The sequence below is a fragment of the Cetorhinus maximus genome, chromosome 20, assembly GCF_964194155.1.
Source record: "Cetorhinus maximus chromosome 20, sCetMax3.hap1.1, whole genome shotgun sequence".
Classification (NCBI taxonomy): domain Eukaryota; kingdom Metazoa; phylum Chordata; class Chondrichthyes; order Lamniformes; family Cetorhinidae; genus Cetorhinus; species Cetorhinus maximus.
The window spans coordinates 8,071,642-8,089,908 of record NC_135898.1 but is presented as its reverse complement, the minus strand read 5'-3'; the positions used below and the strand labels follow the sequence as shown (position 1 = coordinate 8,089,908).

General features: G+C 48.9%; 1 protein-coding gene across 1 annotated transcript in view; it reads left to right on the top strand.

Annotated features, from left to right (window-relative positions):
- Positions 1-18,267, top strand: part of slc23a2 (solute carrier family 23 member 2) — a 66,416-nt gene that overhangs the window by 23,617 nt on the left and 24,532 nt on the right. The window contains exons 3-5 of the mRNA XM_078565316.1: positions 2,114-2,230; positions 8,587-8,744; positions 12,793-12,881. Of these exons, the coding sequence (XP_078421442.1) occupies positions 2,114-2,230; positions 8,587-8,744; positions 12,793-12,881 (364 nt within the window). The remainder of the gene's footprint in view (positions 1-2,113; positions 2,231-8,586; positions 8,745-12,792; positions 12,882-18,267) is intronic.

Below are 18,267 nucleotides of genomic sequence, written 5' to 3'. Positions count from 1 at the left end.
TGTCTGAAATTTGCTGAGCAGGCCAAGGAGAGCAATATATTCTTTGTCATCTCAATGATGTAGCAGCTATAGCAGCACTCCTGAACATTACAGTTAATTTGGAAATCCTGAAGCACAGAGGTTACAGCATTGAAGAAGGCCATTTGGCCCATTATGCCTGTGCTAACTTATTGTTGCAGTGATTCCAACCAAATCCCATTGTCCTGCCCTCCCCATTAACCTCTCTATTAAACATGTTTTGAATTGATGCAATGGGCTTCACTTGAAGACAACCTTGTGTCATGAAGATAGTCATGTATATAATGTTATTGGAAATTATTTTAAATTGGACTTGTAGTAGAGCATATGTCTGTGGGTGTGAGTGTGTGTGTGTCTTAATTGGATTAAAGCCAGCTAGTTTGGGGTGCTTTGATGTACAGTAGTTTTGAGATGTTAAACAGTAAGGCAGAGGGTACTTGCATTTTGTTGAATAGAACATTCAAGAGTGGGAGCGAAATCTTGCACCTAGCTAGGAGACACCAAGCAATATGTTTATATTACTAATAAAATTGCTACTATGAAAGGGGTTTTATTGTTAGGAGAGGTGGAGCTCAAAGGGTATGGTGATGCAATGAGAATTTGCATTCAAAGGGAAGGCTAGATATATACAGGAAAGAATTTTGTGTGTGGGGGTCAGAGGCATGTGAGATCTAAGCAGCCTATGAGCCTACAACTGTCTGTGAAGGAACCAAATTGGAAGGAACCTCGTTTTGAATTCGTACGGTCAAATGTGCTTTACCTGGTGTCTGTTTAAGTCTATGGGTTATTGTTGCCTTGATGAAGATTTGCCTGGGAGTGATTAACTTGGGAATTTGTTTAAAAGTTATTATGGTAGTAATTTGTAGACATGCGCATGTGTTTAATTCACTGGTAAATTAATGAATGTTTAATGTATATAAAAACCTCTAGAGGATTGGTGGTTTCATTTCTGAATTCAGGGCTGTATCTCAAACTTACACATGAAAATATAGGTTATGACAGTTGTTTTAAAGCTTGCCTCTGGGATTTTAAACAACTCCACCTGGACCAACTGCTGTGTCATGACACCTGTGCTGCAGTATTCTATTCGCCCACATCCCCATGACCTGCTTGTCAAGTGTGCTGGTGGCAGTTGGTTTTGGTGTTAACTATTCCCATTTGTACGTTGAAGGAACGATCTGTCTGAGACTCTCTGGTCCTGTTCGTTCCTGTCCTCCTCTTCTTTTCAACTTTCCTCCCATCACTTGCTTTTTGGGATCTAGGGGAGTGTTGGTGACAGTGTTTTGTCAATAATCTCCAGTGGTTATGTCACTCACTGCCTGGCATAGATAGGCATGATTTAGCACTTGATTTTCACGCAATGGTATTCCTGTTTCTAGTGGGCAGGCTGGTTACCTGTTTAGAGTTGTAGTGACGCCCAAACCCTCCAGGAAACACACAAACACACACCCCTCTAATTTGTACCTTATGATGCACCATTTTTCAGGCAATTAACGAGCATTTGGAAATAACCACCCCACTACCCCCTCCCCGCCACCCACCAACCACTGAATGATGGCAGTGGCTGGTTCTCTGGGCATTAAGAGGCAGTTGGCGCCCTTCAACACATGGGCCTAGGACTGCAAACGTTGGCTAGTTGCCGGGTAAACATTGTCAGGTCGATGCGACCAGCCGCAAAGAGGAGTAGAAAGATTGCTGATGTGCAGGCTTCACAAAGCTGATTGTTGCCTTCTAAGTGACTCAAGTGCAGGCCTGAAATTACTCTCCAGATTGTGTTCCTGGTCTAAGCTGTGTGAGGATAAATCTTTTGGCTCCTTGCCTGGGGTCATGGTTTAGTGCAAGCATTTCAAATGTTGTAACCAAAAACTCTTTGTAGCTGAGATTCAGAAGTCTCTCCAACAATTTCCAGCTCCAGGAACTGTGTTGTCATGGCAACTGGCCAAAGCCAGCTTTTTCAGCAAACTCTCAGGCCCTGTGTGCGTTGCTCCCTGATAAGTGGGAAAGGGTAAAGTCTTGGAGCTATCTCCACTCTGTAAACTGGGATGGTTCTGCAGCTGAATACTCGTTGCTCATGTTGTGTCCTTCCCTTCCCCAGTCCTCTTTATCTGAAGTCTCCGAGACGAGTGGCGCCACTGACCCCCAGAGAATGGACATGATCTACACCATTGAGGATGTTCCACCCTGGTATCTCTGTATATTCTTGGGCTTACAGGTACGTTTGTGAGAAATCTCTTCCCTGGGAGCTGGGGTGAGGTAAAACCAGGAGCTTCAAGCATGAAGCGTTAGGTGCCATCATTGACTTGTGACTTCCATATAGTTTAGAGTCAAATTCACTGTTCCCAGTGCATTTGGAAGGTTCTAGATTCGATCCCTGTGCTGAAGTCACTTGCGGGGGGGTTACAGTGTCTGTATTCAAGGGAAATGAGGCAGAGCATCTACTGCTGAACGCCAATTAGTAAATCCCAACCGGAGCCGTGGGTGTGCAAAGTGAGAATAGCGTCAAGCTCATGTTCAAATAACTGACTTAATACCAGCGGGGGGGGGCGGGGTGATGCTCACCTTGGGCCTGATGTAAAGCGGGCTGTCGACTGTTTTGTGTTTGCTGTTGAGACGCATGTAACCCGCTGAATGTGACTCTGAGCTATCACTGGAACATGGGACACGTTGAAGACAGCAGCTTGTAGAAGAAGGGCCCAGGAGGAGCCGGCTATCTTCAGGAGAGAGAGAGAGGGGGGGTGGGGGGGGAGAGAGAGGGAAAGAATACCTAGCTCACTCTCTACTTGATCGTTCAGTCTGTAACCCATCCTGGCACTGCACTGGGCTCCCAACAAGGGTCAGTAACAATGGCAACAGGAAGCTCCTGTCACACAGACATACTTCTGGTTGATTGGGAGGTGGGAAGGAGATTAAATATTGTTTAAAATTGGTCATGAATAATTCAAAGTCCAAGCTAGCAGGCGCTGAATAATGAGGGTCGAAACAGGAACAGGGTTACAACTGAGCTTTTAAGGTGGTATCATTATCAATGAGCATGCCTGGAAGGAATATAGGTAAACAAGACACACAGCAGTGGCGCTGACCCATCTTTGCGGAGCAGCACAACAGTCAGGCCGAAATGATGGAGAGTGAAGGCTGACGGAAAGCGGTCAGCTTTATACTGCTCTTGTTTACTTGTGGGTGTATCATTAACTTGGTGGCGATGTCAGTCTGATTCATTGTGTAACCTGGGAACACAGAGAGCAATCGAATCACAGCTGTAATGCAGCAAGTACACGGTGACTGGAGGATTTCAAAAGAAGGCCATCATCTTTCAAATCACCAGCCTGAGTCACATCTGAAACCATGTTCCTTACTGGACAAAACGTACCGGGCAAACGAGCAATTTCCAGAACCTTCTCTTTGATTTGAGTCCGGCAGCGTTCGGCAGTTTTGTTTTACTTGTAGATGAAACAGTGAAAGGGCGATTTGGAAGGATTGACCTTTGTTTCCCAAGGAGTTACATGGAAATAGGAATGTCTTTTCCCCAGCACCCACCCCTCCCCATGCTTCCCTCGTGGGAATCTAATGTGAGGAAAGGGAATCTCACCCTCTCTGGATTCGCTGCTCCCAATTTGCATTCGTTGCTCCCAATGCGGTTTCCTCTACATTGGAGAGACCTAACGCAGACTGGGTGACCGCTTTGCAGAACACCTTCGGTCTGTCCGCAAGCATTACCCAGACCTCCCTGTCGCTTGCCATTTTAACACTCCACCCTACTCTCATGCCCACATGTCCATCCTTGCCCTGCTGCATTGTTCCAGTGAAGCTCAGCGCAAACTGGAGGAACAGCACCTCATCTTCCAACTAGGCACTTTACAGCCTTCCGGACTGAATATTGAGTTCAACAATTTTAGATCTCTCCTCCATCCCCACCCCCTTTCCGATCCCCCTTTTTTTTCCAATAATTTATATAGAATTTTCTTTTCCCACCTGTTTCCATTATTTTTAAATGTATTTCCATCCATTGTTTTATCTCTACCTTTTAGCCTATTTCGATCCTTTCCCCCCACCCCACCCCCACTAGAGCTATCTGTACCTTGCTCGTCCTGCTTTCTACCTTTAATTAGCACATTCCTTAGATAATATCATCACCTTCAACACCTCTCTGTCCTTTTGTCTATGACATCTTTTGGTTATCTCCACCTATCACTGGCCCTCTATCCAGCTCTACGTGTCCCACCCCCCCTTAAACCAGCTTATATTTCACCTCTCTTCTATTTTTCCTTCGTTCTGTTGAAGAGTCATATGGACTCGAAACGATAACTGTGTTCCTCTCCGCAGACGCTGCCAGACCTGCTGAGTTTTTCCAGGTATTTTTGTTTTTGTGCTGGGATCAAATTGGGCATTTACCCATTCCCTGGGACTGACCCAGGATTGGGAGTTTGTCCATTTCCCTGGGACTGACCCAGGATTGGGAGTCTCTCCATTCCCTGACATAAACCTGGAAATAGGCATGTTCTCTGACATATTATGGGTGAGGTATCCTCCTACGCTGAACAATCATGTTGTGCTAAACCAGCCCAGTGATCCTGGTTAATTATAGTGAGCTAATGATAAGCTGTCTAATTGTGTCTGTACCATATCATTAAGACTGTCGTGTGAGCCCCACTCGTAGCAGTTGAATGCAGCAATGTCTCGGCTCGAGTTATTCTCCATGGTACAAGCAAAGGGACTAATTTACAACGGACGGCAGCTGGTTTTACTTCTGCTCTCTTACAAGTCATTCTTATTCATTGCTTTGCCTGCTTTCTTGGACTTGCTTCTCGTCACCAATGTGCTGACTGATTTGGAACTGTGTTTTTTTTCCTGGCAAAGAGTCTCCTTCATATGATGGACATTGGTGGCTTTCCATGACCCTCTTCCTTCGTGTTACACCTTGTATGCTCTCCGAGTCCACTCTTTACTTGATTCGTTCAGTATGTAAGCCACCCTGAAGAACATGGCCATGAGCTGGAAGCAACTCATTTGAAAATCCCTTGGTGTAGGAAAGGAGATGGAATTGCATTGGAATGTCCAATGTCCAACAGCATTGGACACGGGCTGATGATAGAGCGTTGGTGCCCAAGACCAGCTCATGGGGAGGTCAGCATCAAGGGACGATCATTTAGGTCTGGGATGAGGAGAAATGTCTTCACTCATTGGGATTCTCTATCACACAGGCTGTGGATGCCTACTCATTCAGTAGATTCAAGACTGAGACTGACGGGTTTTGGGGTACTAGTGAATCCAGAATGGGAAACGGAGTTGAGGTAAAAGATTATTGGTAGTGGAGCAGGCTGCATTATTAGATCTGTCGAGATGATATGGATCTCTGTAAATCAGTGAGGCGATCTGTATGGTCCCACCCTGCCCCGCTTCCTCGTTTTTTATGAAGAATGGTTGCTTTGGAGGGAAGCCAGTGGGAGCCTTGACTGAAGTGGGGTCTTTGGAGGTTGGGGGGGGTTGCGGGGAGCAGAAAGGAATGTGGGGGGGAGACGAAGTGTCTGAATCTGAGACACATCTATGAATGTACAGGTAAAGACTCTTTGTCTGTCCAGCTCGTCCGACACACAATATATCCTCCCACCGAAGAACCAAGAGGTGAAGAAGCAGATCCAACCCAGCTTCTTTCTGCTGGGGGCCGGGGTAGGATATTGTGTGAGGAAACGTGGAAAATCCCTCTCCGACCCTCCTAGTACAGGGGATCAGGGCTTCTGAATTCATCAGAGGAGCTGTCCATCCCAGTAATTCAGGACACCTGCCTCCACTGTATGAGGTGAAGCCGGTTTCTGAGATCCTGTCTTCACTGAGGGAAGAACAGGCTTGTGTTCCTTACATGTAGCCAGCAGAACTCAGTATGACCCAGGCGGGGTGAGCTGTAAAATTGCTCAAGCCTATTAGTGCGCTGCCTCATTTGGGATAACTTCCACAAGGGAAAAGGAGGTGGGGAATGTCAGGGGCTGGGTGGGGGGGACTGGTAGCGCATGCTCCCTGAATTAAACTACCTGGAACGCTCCAGTGGACTGCCTTACCCGAACATGCCTGTGCTGTGCCTCTAACGTGGGTGATTTTAGGGCGATATGGAGTAGTCAGCGAGTCTGGGCTGAATCGCCACAGCTTCAGTCAGAGCTTTGCCATTGTAAACTCCAATCCATTCCGTTGACCCCCTCTCTCCTGGGAACAGGAGCTTATTTCATTCCCCACCTAGCTGTTTGATCCTCTGTGTTGTGAAGGGTAAGGAGCAGCACAGTGAGCGAGGGGAGCCGGAAGTAGGAGGAGTATCACAAGACCTGTTGTTTCCGTGTCTTATCTTCCTGTTGGAAAGCTTCCTCCCGTTGTGTCTGTTCCTAGCTTTTAATAAGCTGCTTTCAGAGAATCCAGAAATCTTTCAAGGCTCCTTGCTTCACTCTTTGTGGGAAAGCACCAGCATTTCTTGGGCGTTGAAAGCAAACTTGAGGACAGCAAGTGGGCTGAGTTCCAATATCAGCCCAGATACTAAATAACAAAAGATTGTTCATTGCTGCAAAGAGAGACAAACTTGCTGAATCTTTTCATCCTGTGTCGTCAGGACAAATGCAGAATATCAAATTTCGACAGTGAACTATGGGCTGCCCAAGCTCACGGGTAATTCAAAGAAGCCACCAGGCTTGAACACATTCCTAAGATAAAAGCAACATACTGCGGGTGCTGGAAATCTGAAACAGAAACAGAAAATGCTGCAAAAACTCAGCAGGTCTAACAGCACCTGTGGAGGGAAAGACAGAGTTAACGTTTCGAGTCCGTATGACTCTTCTTCAGAGCTGGAAGGAGACTGTTCTTCAGAGCCCCTGAAGAAGAGTCATACAGACTCAACGTTAACTCTGCTTTCTCTCCATGGATGCTGTTGGACCTGCTGAGTTTTTCAGCATTTTCTGTTGAACATATTCCTTTTGTTTCCAGACAACTTATGAATGTATGTTGTTTCTTGCAAGCGCAAGACCTCAGCCAATCAAGAGTTGACTTGCCAACCAATCAGTACCTTTTTTTCCTGCAGTATAAATTGCAGTGATTGTTTGAAATTTGGCATTCTTGCATCTGTCCTGATGAGTACAAGAGAAAAAGCTTCAGCAACATGTCTCTCTTTCCAGCATTACTCAAGTTCTGTACCACCCAAAAGATTGTTTCTTCTCATTAATAGGTGAGATGTAAGTACACTGGGGAAAGCCACCCCTTACAATGGCAACCAGAACCCTTGGGCATCTTTTGGGATCAGACCTGAATGTTTCACAGAGATTGCAGCATATGCAGTGAAATGCAAAGCTGCTTTTACACAACCCACAGCTTTTCCCCTCACCTTCTCGTGGCTTGGAGAACTCCCCCGAGCTAGCTTTGTTCATGGGATTTGAATTCCACCAGCAGCCGTGGTGAGATTTGAACCCATGTCCCCAGAGCAGTAGCCTGGGCCTCTGGATTACTCGTCCAGCGACATTACCACTGCGCCACCGTCTCCCCAGTAAGCACTCTGCATTAACTTGGGCCTCTGAGGGCAATTTCAGGCTGCTCTTCAGCAACCGAAGGACACAAGGTGTTGGTGGAGAGGTGTCAGGTAAATGCAGCACTGAAGATATTGCAGCTGTGGTCTATTGTGCTAACACGGCAGTAAATGTCAGCAGGGATGATGGCTCAGACAGCCCTGTTCAAATAGGGAGCAGGACAACGTCAGGGGAATGTATTGGGCATTAGTCTGGCAAGACTATTGGCTGTCAACTCCAGGACATGGGATTTCAACACACTTAGCATACATCTGGCAGGATGTCTGTAGATGGTCTGGATCTAGCTAATATTGTTCACGTCAGCTGCCCAAGTTGTCCCAAGTTATTTAAAAACTAAATAATGACAGTCATTTCTTCTGACCCCCGTGCCAGAAATTGGTAGCTCTTCAAACCTCCTTACAATTGAACCCTGGGTGACCTCCAGATGTGCCCATTCCCATTTGGAGCTGCTGTTCTAAGGGGTTAAAAGCAAGGAGGCACCCAGAATGAAAATGCTAACATCTGTTGATGATGTACATGTCAGAGAGATATGCTGAGATAAGGGTAGATAGAATGGGTGGAGAATAATGTGGAGCATAAATGCTACTACACACCAATTGGGTGGAATTGGTCTGTTTCTGTGCCATACAATTGATGGAATTCTGCTGGTTGAAGTACAAACTCTCTTAGCAGCAGAAGGTGTCTCATTAAAACATTGAAGGCGTGTCTCTTGCTGTGAGCATTGCCATCAGAGATCAGTTTCGGTTGCATGGTGATTCCTGTCTCAATGTTGAAAGCATCAGGCGCATGAGCCAACACTGTGGTGGAGCCAGAGATGGTGAACTGATGGGAAATGCCCTGGCTTGCTGTTCCCATTCAGTGCAGCATCTGTGAAGAGCATGTAAGAGAATGGACGTCTACTCCCTCCTTATGTGTGTAACTTGTGGGGGAAAAAGGGCAAGCTGATAAAAGCAGTGAGCTGTGTTGTTCTGTGTGCTGATTCTACGCTGACTAATGCTTCCTTTGCCTTTTTTTCCAGCACTATCTGACCTGTTTCAGTGGCACCATCGCTGTACCATTCCTGCTGGTGGATGCCATGTGTGTTGGCTTTGACCAATGGGCTACTAGCCAGCTGATTGGCACCATCTTCTTCTGCGTGGGACTGACCACACTGCTTCAGAGCACGTTGGGATGCAGGTATTTATTCACCAGAGAGCAAGATGGAGCAAAGAACCCTCCAGAACCACACCAAGCTATTGCCAAGTCAACTGTGTGTTTTAGATTCAAGCGCGAGATGTGAGCATCACTGGCTAGACCAGTATTTATTGCCCATCCCTCACTGTCCTTGAGAAGATGGTGGTGAGCTCCCTTCCTGAAGTGCTGTAGTCTATTTTAGGGGGCGATGGTGGTGTAGTGGTGAGGACACTGGACTAGTCATTCAGTTTGCTCTGGGGACATGGGTTCGAATCCCAGTATGGCAGCTGGTGGAATTTGAATTCCATTAACAAGAAGACAGAAGCAAGATACTGCGGATGCTGGAAATCTGACATAAAAACAGAAAATGCTGGACAAACTCAGCCGGTCTGACAGAGCTCTGAAGGGTCGTACAGACTCGCGGCGTTAACTCTGTTTCTCTCCCCACAGATGCTCTCAGACCTGCTGAGCCCATTAACAAGAATCTGGGAATATAAAGCTAGCTATCAATAATGGTGACCATGGCAACAGGCAAATGGATAAAAACCCATCTGGTTCACTAATGCCCTTGAGGGAAGGAAATCTGCTGTCCTTACCTGGTCTGACCTACATGTGACTCCAGACCCACAGCAATGTGCTTGACTCCTAACTGCCCTCTGAAATGACCTCATGAGCCACTCCGTTTAAGGGAAGTTAGGGATTGGTAACAAATGCTGGTCTTGCCAACGATGCCCACATCCCATGTAAGAGTAAAATCAAATCTGATGTAGGTACACCCACAGTGCTGTTAGGGAGAGAGTTCCAGGATTTTGACCCAGCGACAGTGGGGAATGGTGACATATTCCCAAGTCAGGATGGTGAGTGACTTGGAGAGGAACTTGCAGGTGGTGGTGTCCCCATGTATCTGCTGCCCTTGTCCTTCGAGGTGGTAGTGGCCGTGGGTGACAATAACAGAGGGTGATATCTAAATGTAGGATTTCTTTGAAATTGACCTAAGTTAAGTTGGTGCAAGATTGACTCTCCTTCCCCATTCTCGGACCTTGACGTCAGTAAGGTGTGTCCTCATTTGAGCCTTTGATCAGTGCGTTGTGCACTGGGAGCTCTGCTGAAACAGCTGCTCACATCTGGATGGCTTCACGTTTTGAAGCAGGGACCTTGGTTCAAATCTAGCTCAGACAGAGAGATGTTGTCTCTCTCTTTGGCTGGCGGAATATTAGGTTTCATCTGTTTCTGTGCAATGGATCAATGTCCGTTCATGGCTGGGAGAGGGAACTGCACAAGGTGCAAAACCTGGGGCCACGCGAATATTTTCCACACGCTGTTCGTACAGCACACTGCAAGAACGACAGCCGTCATTGGCTGAGTAAGGTGTGCCAGATTTCCCCAGACCCTCGTCTGGCTTGGGTATCAGTGGCAGAAGGCAAGGCGGGTGCTTTCTGGAAAGCAAAGCAACAAGGCCCAATGCCTGTCTCTGCATTAAGCTCATGGCCTCCCCGCCCCTCCCCCCTGCCTCCGTTTCCAAACGCAACGTTCCCGCTGCCGAGTACCACATTGCCTCAAGTGTGTGCAAATCCCTGGCTCCTTGGCCAAGCTTCCTGCCCACCTCCCGCTTGTCAGGCCTTCTCACTCCCTCCCGCTTGACCACACCCCCCTCTCCCGAGCTGCCAAGTGAGCATGTGGGGGAGGGACATGGAGCAGGAGGAGGTCAGGAAGATTGGTTGTGTCGAGTGTAGGAACAGCTAGAGCCTCAATTCTGCAATCCCTGCGGGTCTCCCTGACCAGCATTCAGCGTATTGATACAGGATTTAGATTATCTTTGTATAAATTGTCCTAGATGACTGAGAGGAAAGCCATGCTGCCAATACTTAGGAGCCTGCATGAAAAAGACAGAAAATTTGCAATTCAGACAAAAAAGGAGTGATGTAGGAATGTTTGTTGTAAATTAATGTCATGTATTGTTTCTGTGACAGCACCCTGTGGCAACCAAGTCATGAAATGGCTCCCTCACAGGGGCAGTTTTAAGCTGCTCAAGTCAGTGTCGTCTTTGACTTAAGTCAATCCAGTTGGCTTCAACTGGTACAGTTTCCAATTCAAAGAGCTGTTGAGGCAGCTACATCTTAACTGGCTCCACTCGAATGAGGGAGAGGGTTGATGCTGGGAGGGTGGGTTGGTGGTGGAGGGAGAGGGGCTTGGAAGCAGGAGAAACACCAGGGCCCCACGATTTGTATCCCGCTGCTCCTGGACATTACACAACCACAACAATAAGAGCTTGCATTGATGTAGTGCCTTCTCGGAATGTGCCACGGTTACACAAGAGGGGAACAAGGAGTTATTAGGACAGGTAAACCACGATTTGACCAAAGAGGTTGGGTTTGTAGCTGTGTGTTGAGAAAGGTTAAGAAGCGAGATGTATCTAGAGGCTACACTGGGACCAAATAGTGAGCATCAGGCCAAATGTTAGACAATTGGACATGTTTCAGCTGAAGACAGGAGTACAACTAGGCTGTCTACTCTCGCCAAAATGATTCAATCTGTGCACAAAACAAATATTCAGAGAGTTAGATGCTTTTTCCTGAGGTAAAACTTGGAGGCAAGAATGTGACAAACTTGTGGTATCCTGGTGAGAAAGTTAGTGAAGTGGAGGGAATTGCAGAGCTTTGGACCCTGGCAGCTGGAGGCATTGCCAGCAATGGTGGAGCGATTAAAAACAGGGACACTGGCTGATGCGTGAACGGGTAGGAAGATTTCGGTTGACATCCTCCCTTTCACAGCATGTCACAAAGCTTCTTGCAGCCTCGCAAGGACTTTCTGAAGTGTGGTTGCTGCTGTAATGCAGAGAGCACAGCAACCAATTTCTGCACAGCAAGATCTCATAAAGGGCAGTTTGATAATGGCCGGATGTGTCTCTTTCAGTGACGTTCGGGGGCAGTGAAAATGATCCACTGGGTTCTGGGTTAAACTGCAGAGGGAGCTTGGTTTTGAACCTGTGCATGTGATTCCTGGCCATGCCTATGGATTATGCAGAGAAGAAAGAGAGCGTTTGGCCCATTTATGCCTGTGCTGTCTCTTTGTAAAACCCATCCAATTAATCCCGCGCACCCTAGCCTTTCCCCATAATCCTGCAATTCATATTTTACCTTTTGAAGTATTTATCTCACTGCCTTTGGCAAGTTTTTACTGAAACTGGTTCCATTCCACTTTCAGGCAGCATGTTCCAGATCACAGCATCTCGCTGTGTGAAAAAAATCAAGTTAAATTAAGAACGGGTTTGCTTAAGGTGCCCCTGGTTCTTTGGACAATTAGATGAAATGTGTGTCCTCTGGTTACCGTCCCCCTGGCTGCTGCTGCTGCTGCTGCTGTGGACGGCTGAGCGAGTTACCCTGAACTGTGTCAGGTTCTGGCCATCAAGTAAAAGCACAAAACCGAAGCCTCAAGACTCGAGAGCAGCAAGCTGAATTCTGAGTTCATTGTCGTCAGTTGGCCTATTTCCCTGTCTGACCCAAGCCTGTGCAGATAAAGTGTGAGCTGCATATTTGTTTCGTTATCTCTCGACCCCAAACTGTGAAGGAAGGCTGCAGCTTCCTTGACACCTGATGAAATTTTGACCCAATTCCCATTGTCCGAGAGCAGGTGCAGATGACCTGACCTGACCTGGCTCTCCTTATTTAAGGAGGTGATATGCTGCCAGGGACCAGCTGCTCATTTCGACCTTCGACTGAAAACTGAGTCAATACGCTCTAGCTGTGCACTTCAAACGTCACCACTCCTGCCCAAACTCCACCTCCGCTCTCTGTCGAGTTGATCGTGTGAGCATTTGAAGATGCATCATCTCGGGAGATGAAGCTGGAGACTTGAGAGCAAGCCCACCTTCCAACAGTGTCCAGAGCCCAGCACTGGACTCCAGGTCCCACCCCTCTGTCTGCTTATTGACCCGAGAAAAGCTAGTTTCTGTTTGTCCTGGAGCGTTGACTGCTTCTGATGAAGGTGAAAGGGGGGGAACAAGTGTTGACTGTCTGTGTTCCCTGTATAATTTGTCCTTCGTGTTTCTCAGGTTACCCTTGTTTCAGGCCAGTGCCTTTGCGTTCTTAGCTCCTGCCCGAGCGATCCTGTCCCTGGAGAAATGGAAATGTAATAACACAGGTAAGAAGAATCTTTTCTTCAAACTCCTGTGCTTGATAAGATTAGAACGATCGCAGGATGCTGAGAGAAGCAATGGCTTTAGTCTGCTTACAGAACTTTCACTGGTTTCCTCTCCTCAGGGTTTAGCTGTTGGTTCTAGATTGTGAACAGAAATGGTGCTCAGCTCCGTGACCACACATAGGGTTAATCAAAACACAAGTGCCATTGAAAAACCTCCAACTTCACACAATCGGACTAGGTGCTGAACCTCAGCTTTCAACATGATTCACATTGACATTTACCATTGTTTGCACCTCTGCAGTGTCCCCATAACAGCTGCATGGAGCAAGAGATTCCCACCACGTTCTCACTCTCCCCCTCCTCCTGTCTCTCTCGCTCCCCCTAACTCTGTCTCTCTCTCGCTTCCCCTCCCCCGTCCCTTCCTCTCTCCCCCTCCCCCTGTCTCTCTCTCTCTCTCTCTCTCTCGCTCCCCCTCCCCATCTCTCTCTCTCTCTCTCTCTCTCTCTCTCTCGCTCACCCTTCCCGTCTCTTTCTCTCTCCCCCTCCCCCGTCCCTTCCTCTCTCCCCCTCCCCCTGTCTCTCTCTCTCTCTCGCTCCCCCTCCCCTGTCTCTCTCTCTCTCTCTCGCTCCCCCTCCCCCGTCTCTCCCTCTCCCTCTCTATCTCGCTCACCCTCCCCGTCTCTTTCTCTCGCTGTCGCTCCGCCTCCCCCATCTCACTATTTCCCTCTCCCCCTCCCCCTCCCCCTGTATCTCTCTCTCTCTCTCTCTCTCGCTCCCCCTCCCCTGTCTCTCTCTCTCTCTCTCGATCCCCCCACTGTCTCTCTCTCTCTCTCGCTCCCCCTCCCCCTGTCACTCTCTCGCTGCACATCCCCGTCTCTCTCTCTCTCTCTCTCACACACTCCCCCTCCCGCTCTCCCTCTCGCTCCCCCTCCCCCTCCCCCTCTCTCTCTCTCGCTCCCTGTCCCCCTGTCCTCTCTCTCTCGCTCCCCCTCCTCCTGTCTCTCACTCTCAGTCGCTCTCCCCCTGTCTCTCTCTCTCTCTCTCTCTCTTGCTCCCTCTCCCCCTGTCTCTCTCGCTCTCTCACTCCCCCTCCCCATGTGTCTCCCTCTCTCTCTCTCTCTCTCTTGCTCCCCCTCCCCAGTCTCTCTCTCTCACTCCCCCTCCCCGTCTCTCTCTCTCTCTCTCTCTCTCTCTGTCGCTCCCCCTCCCCTGTCTCTCTCTCTCTCTCACTTACCCTCCCCCTGTCTCTCTCTCTCTCGCTTGCCCTCCCCTGTCTCTCTCTCTCTCGCTTCCCCTCCCCTCTCTCTCTCTCTCTCTCTCTCTCTCTCTCGCTCCCCCTCCCCTGTCTCTCTCTCTGTTGCTCCCCTTCCCCCTGTCTGTCTCTCGCTCCCCCTCACCCTCCCCCTGTCTCCCACTCTCTCTCGCTTCACCTCACCCTCCCCCGTCTCCCTCTCTCTCTCGCTCCCGCTCACCCTCCCGCTGTCTCTCCCTCTCGCTCTCCCTCCCCTGTCTCTCTCTCTCTTGCTCCCCCTCCCCGTCTCTCTCTCTCACGCTCCCCCTCCCCGTCTCTCTCTCTCACGCTCCCCCTCCCCGTCTCTCTCTCTCACGCTCCCCCTCCCCCGTCTCTCTCTCTCTCTCACGCTCCCCCTCCCCCGTCTCTCTCTCTCTCACGCTCCCCCTCCCCCGTCTCTCTCTCCCTCTCGCTCCCCCTCCCCCGTCTCTCTCTCTCTCGCTCCCCCTCCCCTGTCTCTCTCCCTCCCCCTGTCTCCCTCTCCCTCCCCCTGTCTCTCTCTCTCTCCTTCTACCCCTCCCCCTGTCTCTCTCTCTCGCTCCCCCTCCCCAACTCTCTCTCTCTCGCTCCCCCTCCCCAACTCTCTCTCTCTCGCTCCCCCTCCCCTGACTCTCTCTCTTGCTCCCCCTCCCCCGTCTCTCTCTCTCTCTCTCTCTGTCTCTCTCTCTCGCTCCCCCTCCCCCTGTCTCTGTCTCTCTCTCTCTCGCTGCCCCTCCCCTGTCTCTGTCTCTCTCTCTCGCTCCCCCTCCCCCTGTCTCTCTCTCTCTCACTCGCCCTCCCCGTCTCTCTCTCTCTGTCTCTCTCTCTCGCTCCCCCTCCCCCTGTCTCTCTCGCTCTCTCTCTCTCTCTCTCCCCCTCCCCTGTCTCTCTCTCTCTCCCTCGCTCCCCCTCCCCTGTCTCTCTCTCTCTCTCTCGCTCCCTCTCCCCCCCTCTCTCTCTCTCACTCCCCCTCCTCCTGTCTCTCCCTACCCTCTGTTGTCCACCCAGAGTGTATGGGGATTGGCACTGATGAGATACTGGATCTGGCAGTGTTGTGCAATGGAGACCACTGAGACTGTTGTTAGAGTGACATGCTCTGATTGGAGTGGAAGATATTTTCTTCACCATCTGATGAAGTGATTCACTGCGGGTAACTTCCAATGCTGAGGGTAAACCTGGAGCCATGATCTATTCCCAAAGATGAGTATTCTAGCAGCAATTTACCAGATACACTAAACCCAAGGTGTAGCAGCTCCTAGATTTCCTGGACTTGTTGATGGTGTACACTCATACCCAGACACCATACCCTCTCTCCAGCCCCTCTGACTGCATCCCTTCCCCACCCAGATTGCCAGATGTCTAACCCCTTTCCCACCAAACCACCGGGCGGTTGCATTCTGCTTGTCCGTTGCCATGACGAACCTGATTGGACTGACTCATTATGGGCTGGTTTCCCATCAGCTGTGGAGCAGTCATTGTGATTGGTTGAGCTGACCATGTGATGGCTGTCCTCTCCCACCGCTCTTTGTGATTTCCATGGTGCTGGAGTCTGGTAACATGTGTTCTACACAGCAGCGGACACACCAGCAGCAGCCCCCGGCACACACCCCTCATTATTTTAACACGACAGGCCATGTTAACATGCCTCAACCATGTAAATACGAGTCATGAGATCACAGGCTCAGCAATGGCTGTTCATGCTTAGCTATTCATGACATCTGCATTCTCATTTAGCTGTATTGGACAACTCTCCTTCAGAGTGCAGAGAAGAGGCTGTGGCTGCATTACCATTAGCGTGAGAATGGAGCTGAAAGGGAAAGGCTGCTCTCGAACCTGCGGAGCAGTCCAGGCTGGGAGTGTCTCGGGGAGCACACCATATAGACAACCCTGTCAAAGTAGACCCAGGTTACAAGAGTGCTGTGCATCTGCCTGCCTCCCTCTCTCTTGCAAAAGGTATGAGCAAGAGAAGCCTCCAAACATCAGGCAAGCCAAGGCAGGAGTCACTTGTTCACCAGGTTACTGAACTGAAATATTCTGGACAGAATGTCTGTGTGAGCACATGGGCCTGGTTTTTGTCCACATGTTGGCTTTGCAGAACTGTTTCCGAGCTCCATCAACCCAACTTTTAAACATGGCTTCCCAGGCATCACCTGGGGGAGGAGGCGATTGGCAGGCTATATGAGAAGCCAGAGCGGGCGGCCCTGGAAGTAGTGAGGAGGCTGCTGGGTGTGGAGGCCTGCCTCGGGGATCAGACACTGGGTCCAAAGTTAAAAAGAATAAAACATGAGACACCTCCTGCTCATACCCCCTCACCCCCACAGCTCTCATGCCCCATCCATGCCAACACATGCTGCCTCATGCCCTGTATCCAACCCCCATATCCTCTGTGCCAACCTATGCCCTTGTACCCACCCCCATGGCCCTTTTTAGCCCCTATGCAAATCTATGCCATCTCATGCCAACCCATGCTCTCACCCACCACCCTTAGCCCTTACACCTATCATGCCAACTCACCCAGTATTCACCATGGGCAAACCCCAGGACCTATGCAGAGATTAAATAAAAGAAAGTTCTACATGCCTATTGAAGACTTCACTACATTGGGAAAAAAAAACACTCCTTCGTAAAAACGTATTTGCTACACTTACTTAACTTCAACTAAATAAAGCCTTATAACAGAAAACATTTCATTTCAGTGCACAATCCCTTAGAACAACAATCATTGGAATTCATAGTCCCACTTTGAAGAGTCTATAAACACTGTAGCTGTCACTCAAACTATGAAATGGTAGACATCCTGCTGTGATAATAGAGGGTTGTGAAATCAGGATGATGCAGTAATTCAGCAATAGAAGCCCTCAGGCTTATGTCTACAGAGAGAGTGAAATCGCAAGCAATGATTTTTTTTTTTGGTTAACACTCCAGATATGTTTTCAAAGATTTCAAGGGCAGGACTTTTAAATGCCTGGACAGCTCCCTTTGACAGGCACTTTTGACAGTTCCTCTTGACAGCCCTGTTGAAACTTTCGACCGTTGATTTTGACAGGCCTGTTGACCATTCCAATGAGGTTGACAGTTATTAACTTGATGCACTTTTTACGCACATTGCATACTTTTAACAATTCCAAAGGGCACCTGACCTCTCCCAAAGGGCAGCTTACCTCCTCCAAAGGTGTCCCAGGACCAGATCCAAAGGAGTACTTGACCTCTCCAAAGAAATGCACCAAGTTCAGGGCTGCTGTTACCAGGTCTTAGCTGCACACTTATGCCATTTTTGCCACGACTGAGGGGTTCTTCATCATGTTCAAAATCTGGGCCATGGTCCAGACCCATCTGGGCAAACAAGATCTGTGTGGACATTGGGTGAAAGGTGTTGGTGGTTTCATCTGCAGAACACCTCGCTGATGAACATTGTTAAAAGAGTGAAATATCTCATTGGGTGGTGTTTGACAAATGGTGAGAAGATCCAGAACTGAGGTGCCTGACTTGGCCCAGCGAACTGGTAGAACTGTGTTGTCCATAGCTTCTAGATGCTTCCGATTCTTTGAAAGAAATACACACCATTGAACTTTGTGACCACAGCACCATTCCCTGGGTGCCAACTTGCCTATTGACGCAACATCATTGGCATCTGTCGGGGAACAATATGAAGTCCAGCCCTTGTGGCTGAGGGGGGGGTGGGGGTGCTACCTGGTGGATTGGAATGAAGGCAATGATTCAAGTGACTTAACCTGCATGGGAGCTCTTGAGATGTGGTGCTACCGGCAATTGAGATGCTCAGTGAATTGGAGGAACTCAGTGAATGAGGCATGTCTGAATGGTAAGGGAGATTCCAAGTGAGAGAGGGATCAACCTCCTCCTTTGTCTTATTCTTTAAGGGGGTGTGAACATCACTGGCTTGGCCAGCGTTTATTGCCCACATCTATAATCGTGTTGTGAAACTTGCCAAACTGGTGAAAAGCCTGTTTTTCAGAAACACAGATCTTCGAGTGGAAAGAGTTGTTGAGACTGTGTGCGCCAATTCTGACTGAATGAAGTGCATCCAAGTACTCTGCTTAATAGTGATTTAACAGGAAACTCATTGAGACCATTTTGTATGACTGGATTGATGTGAAA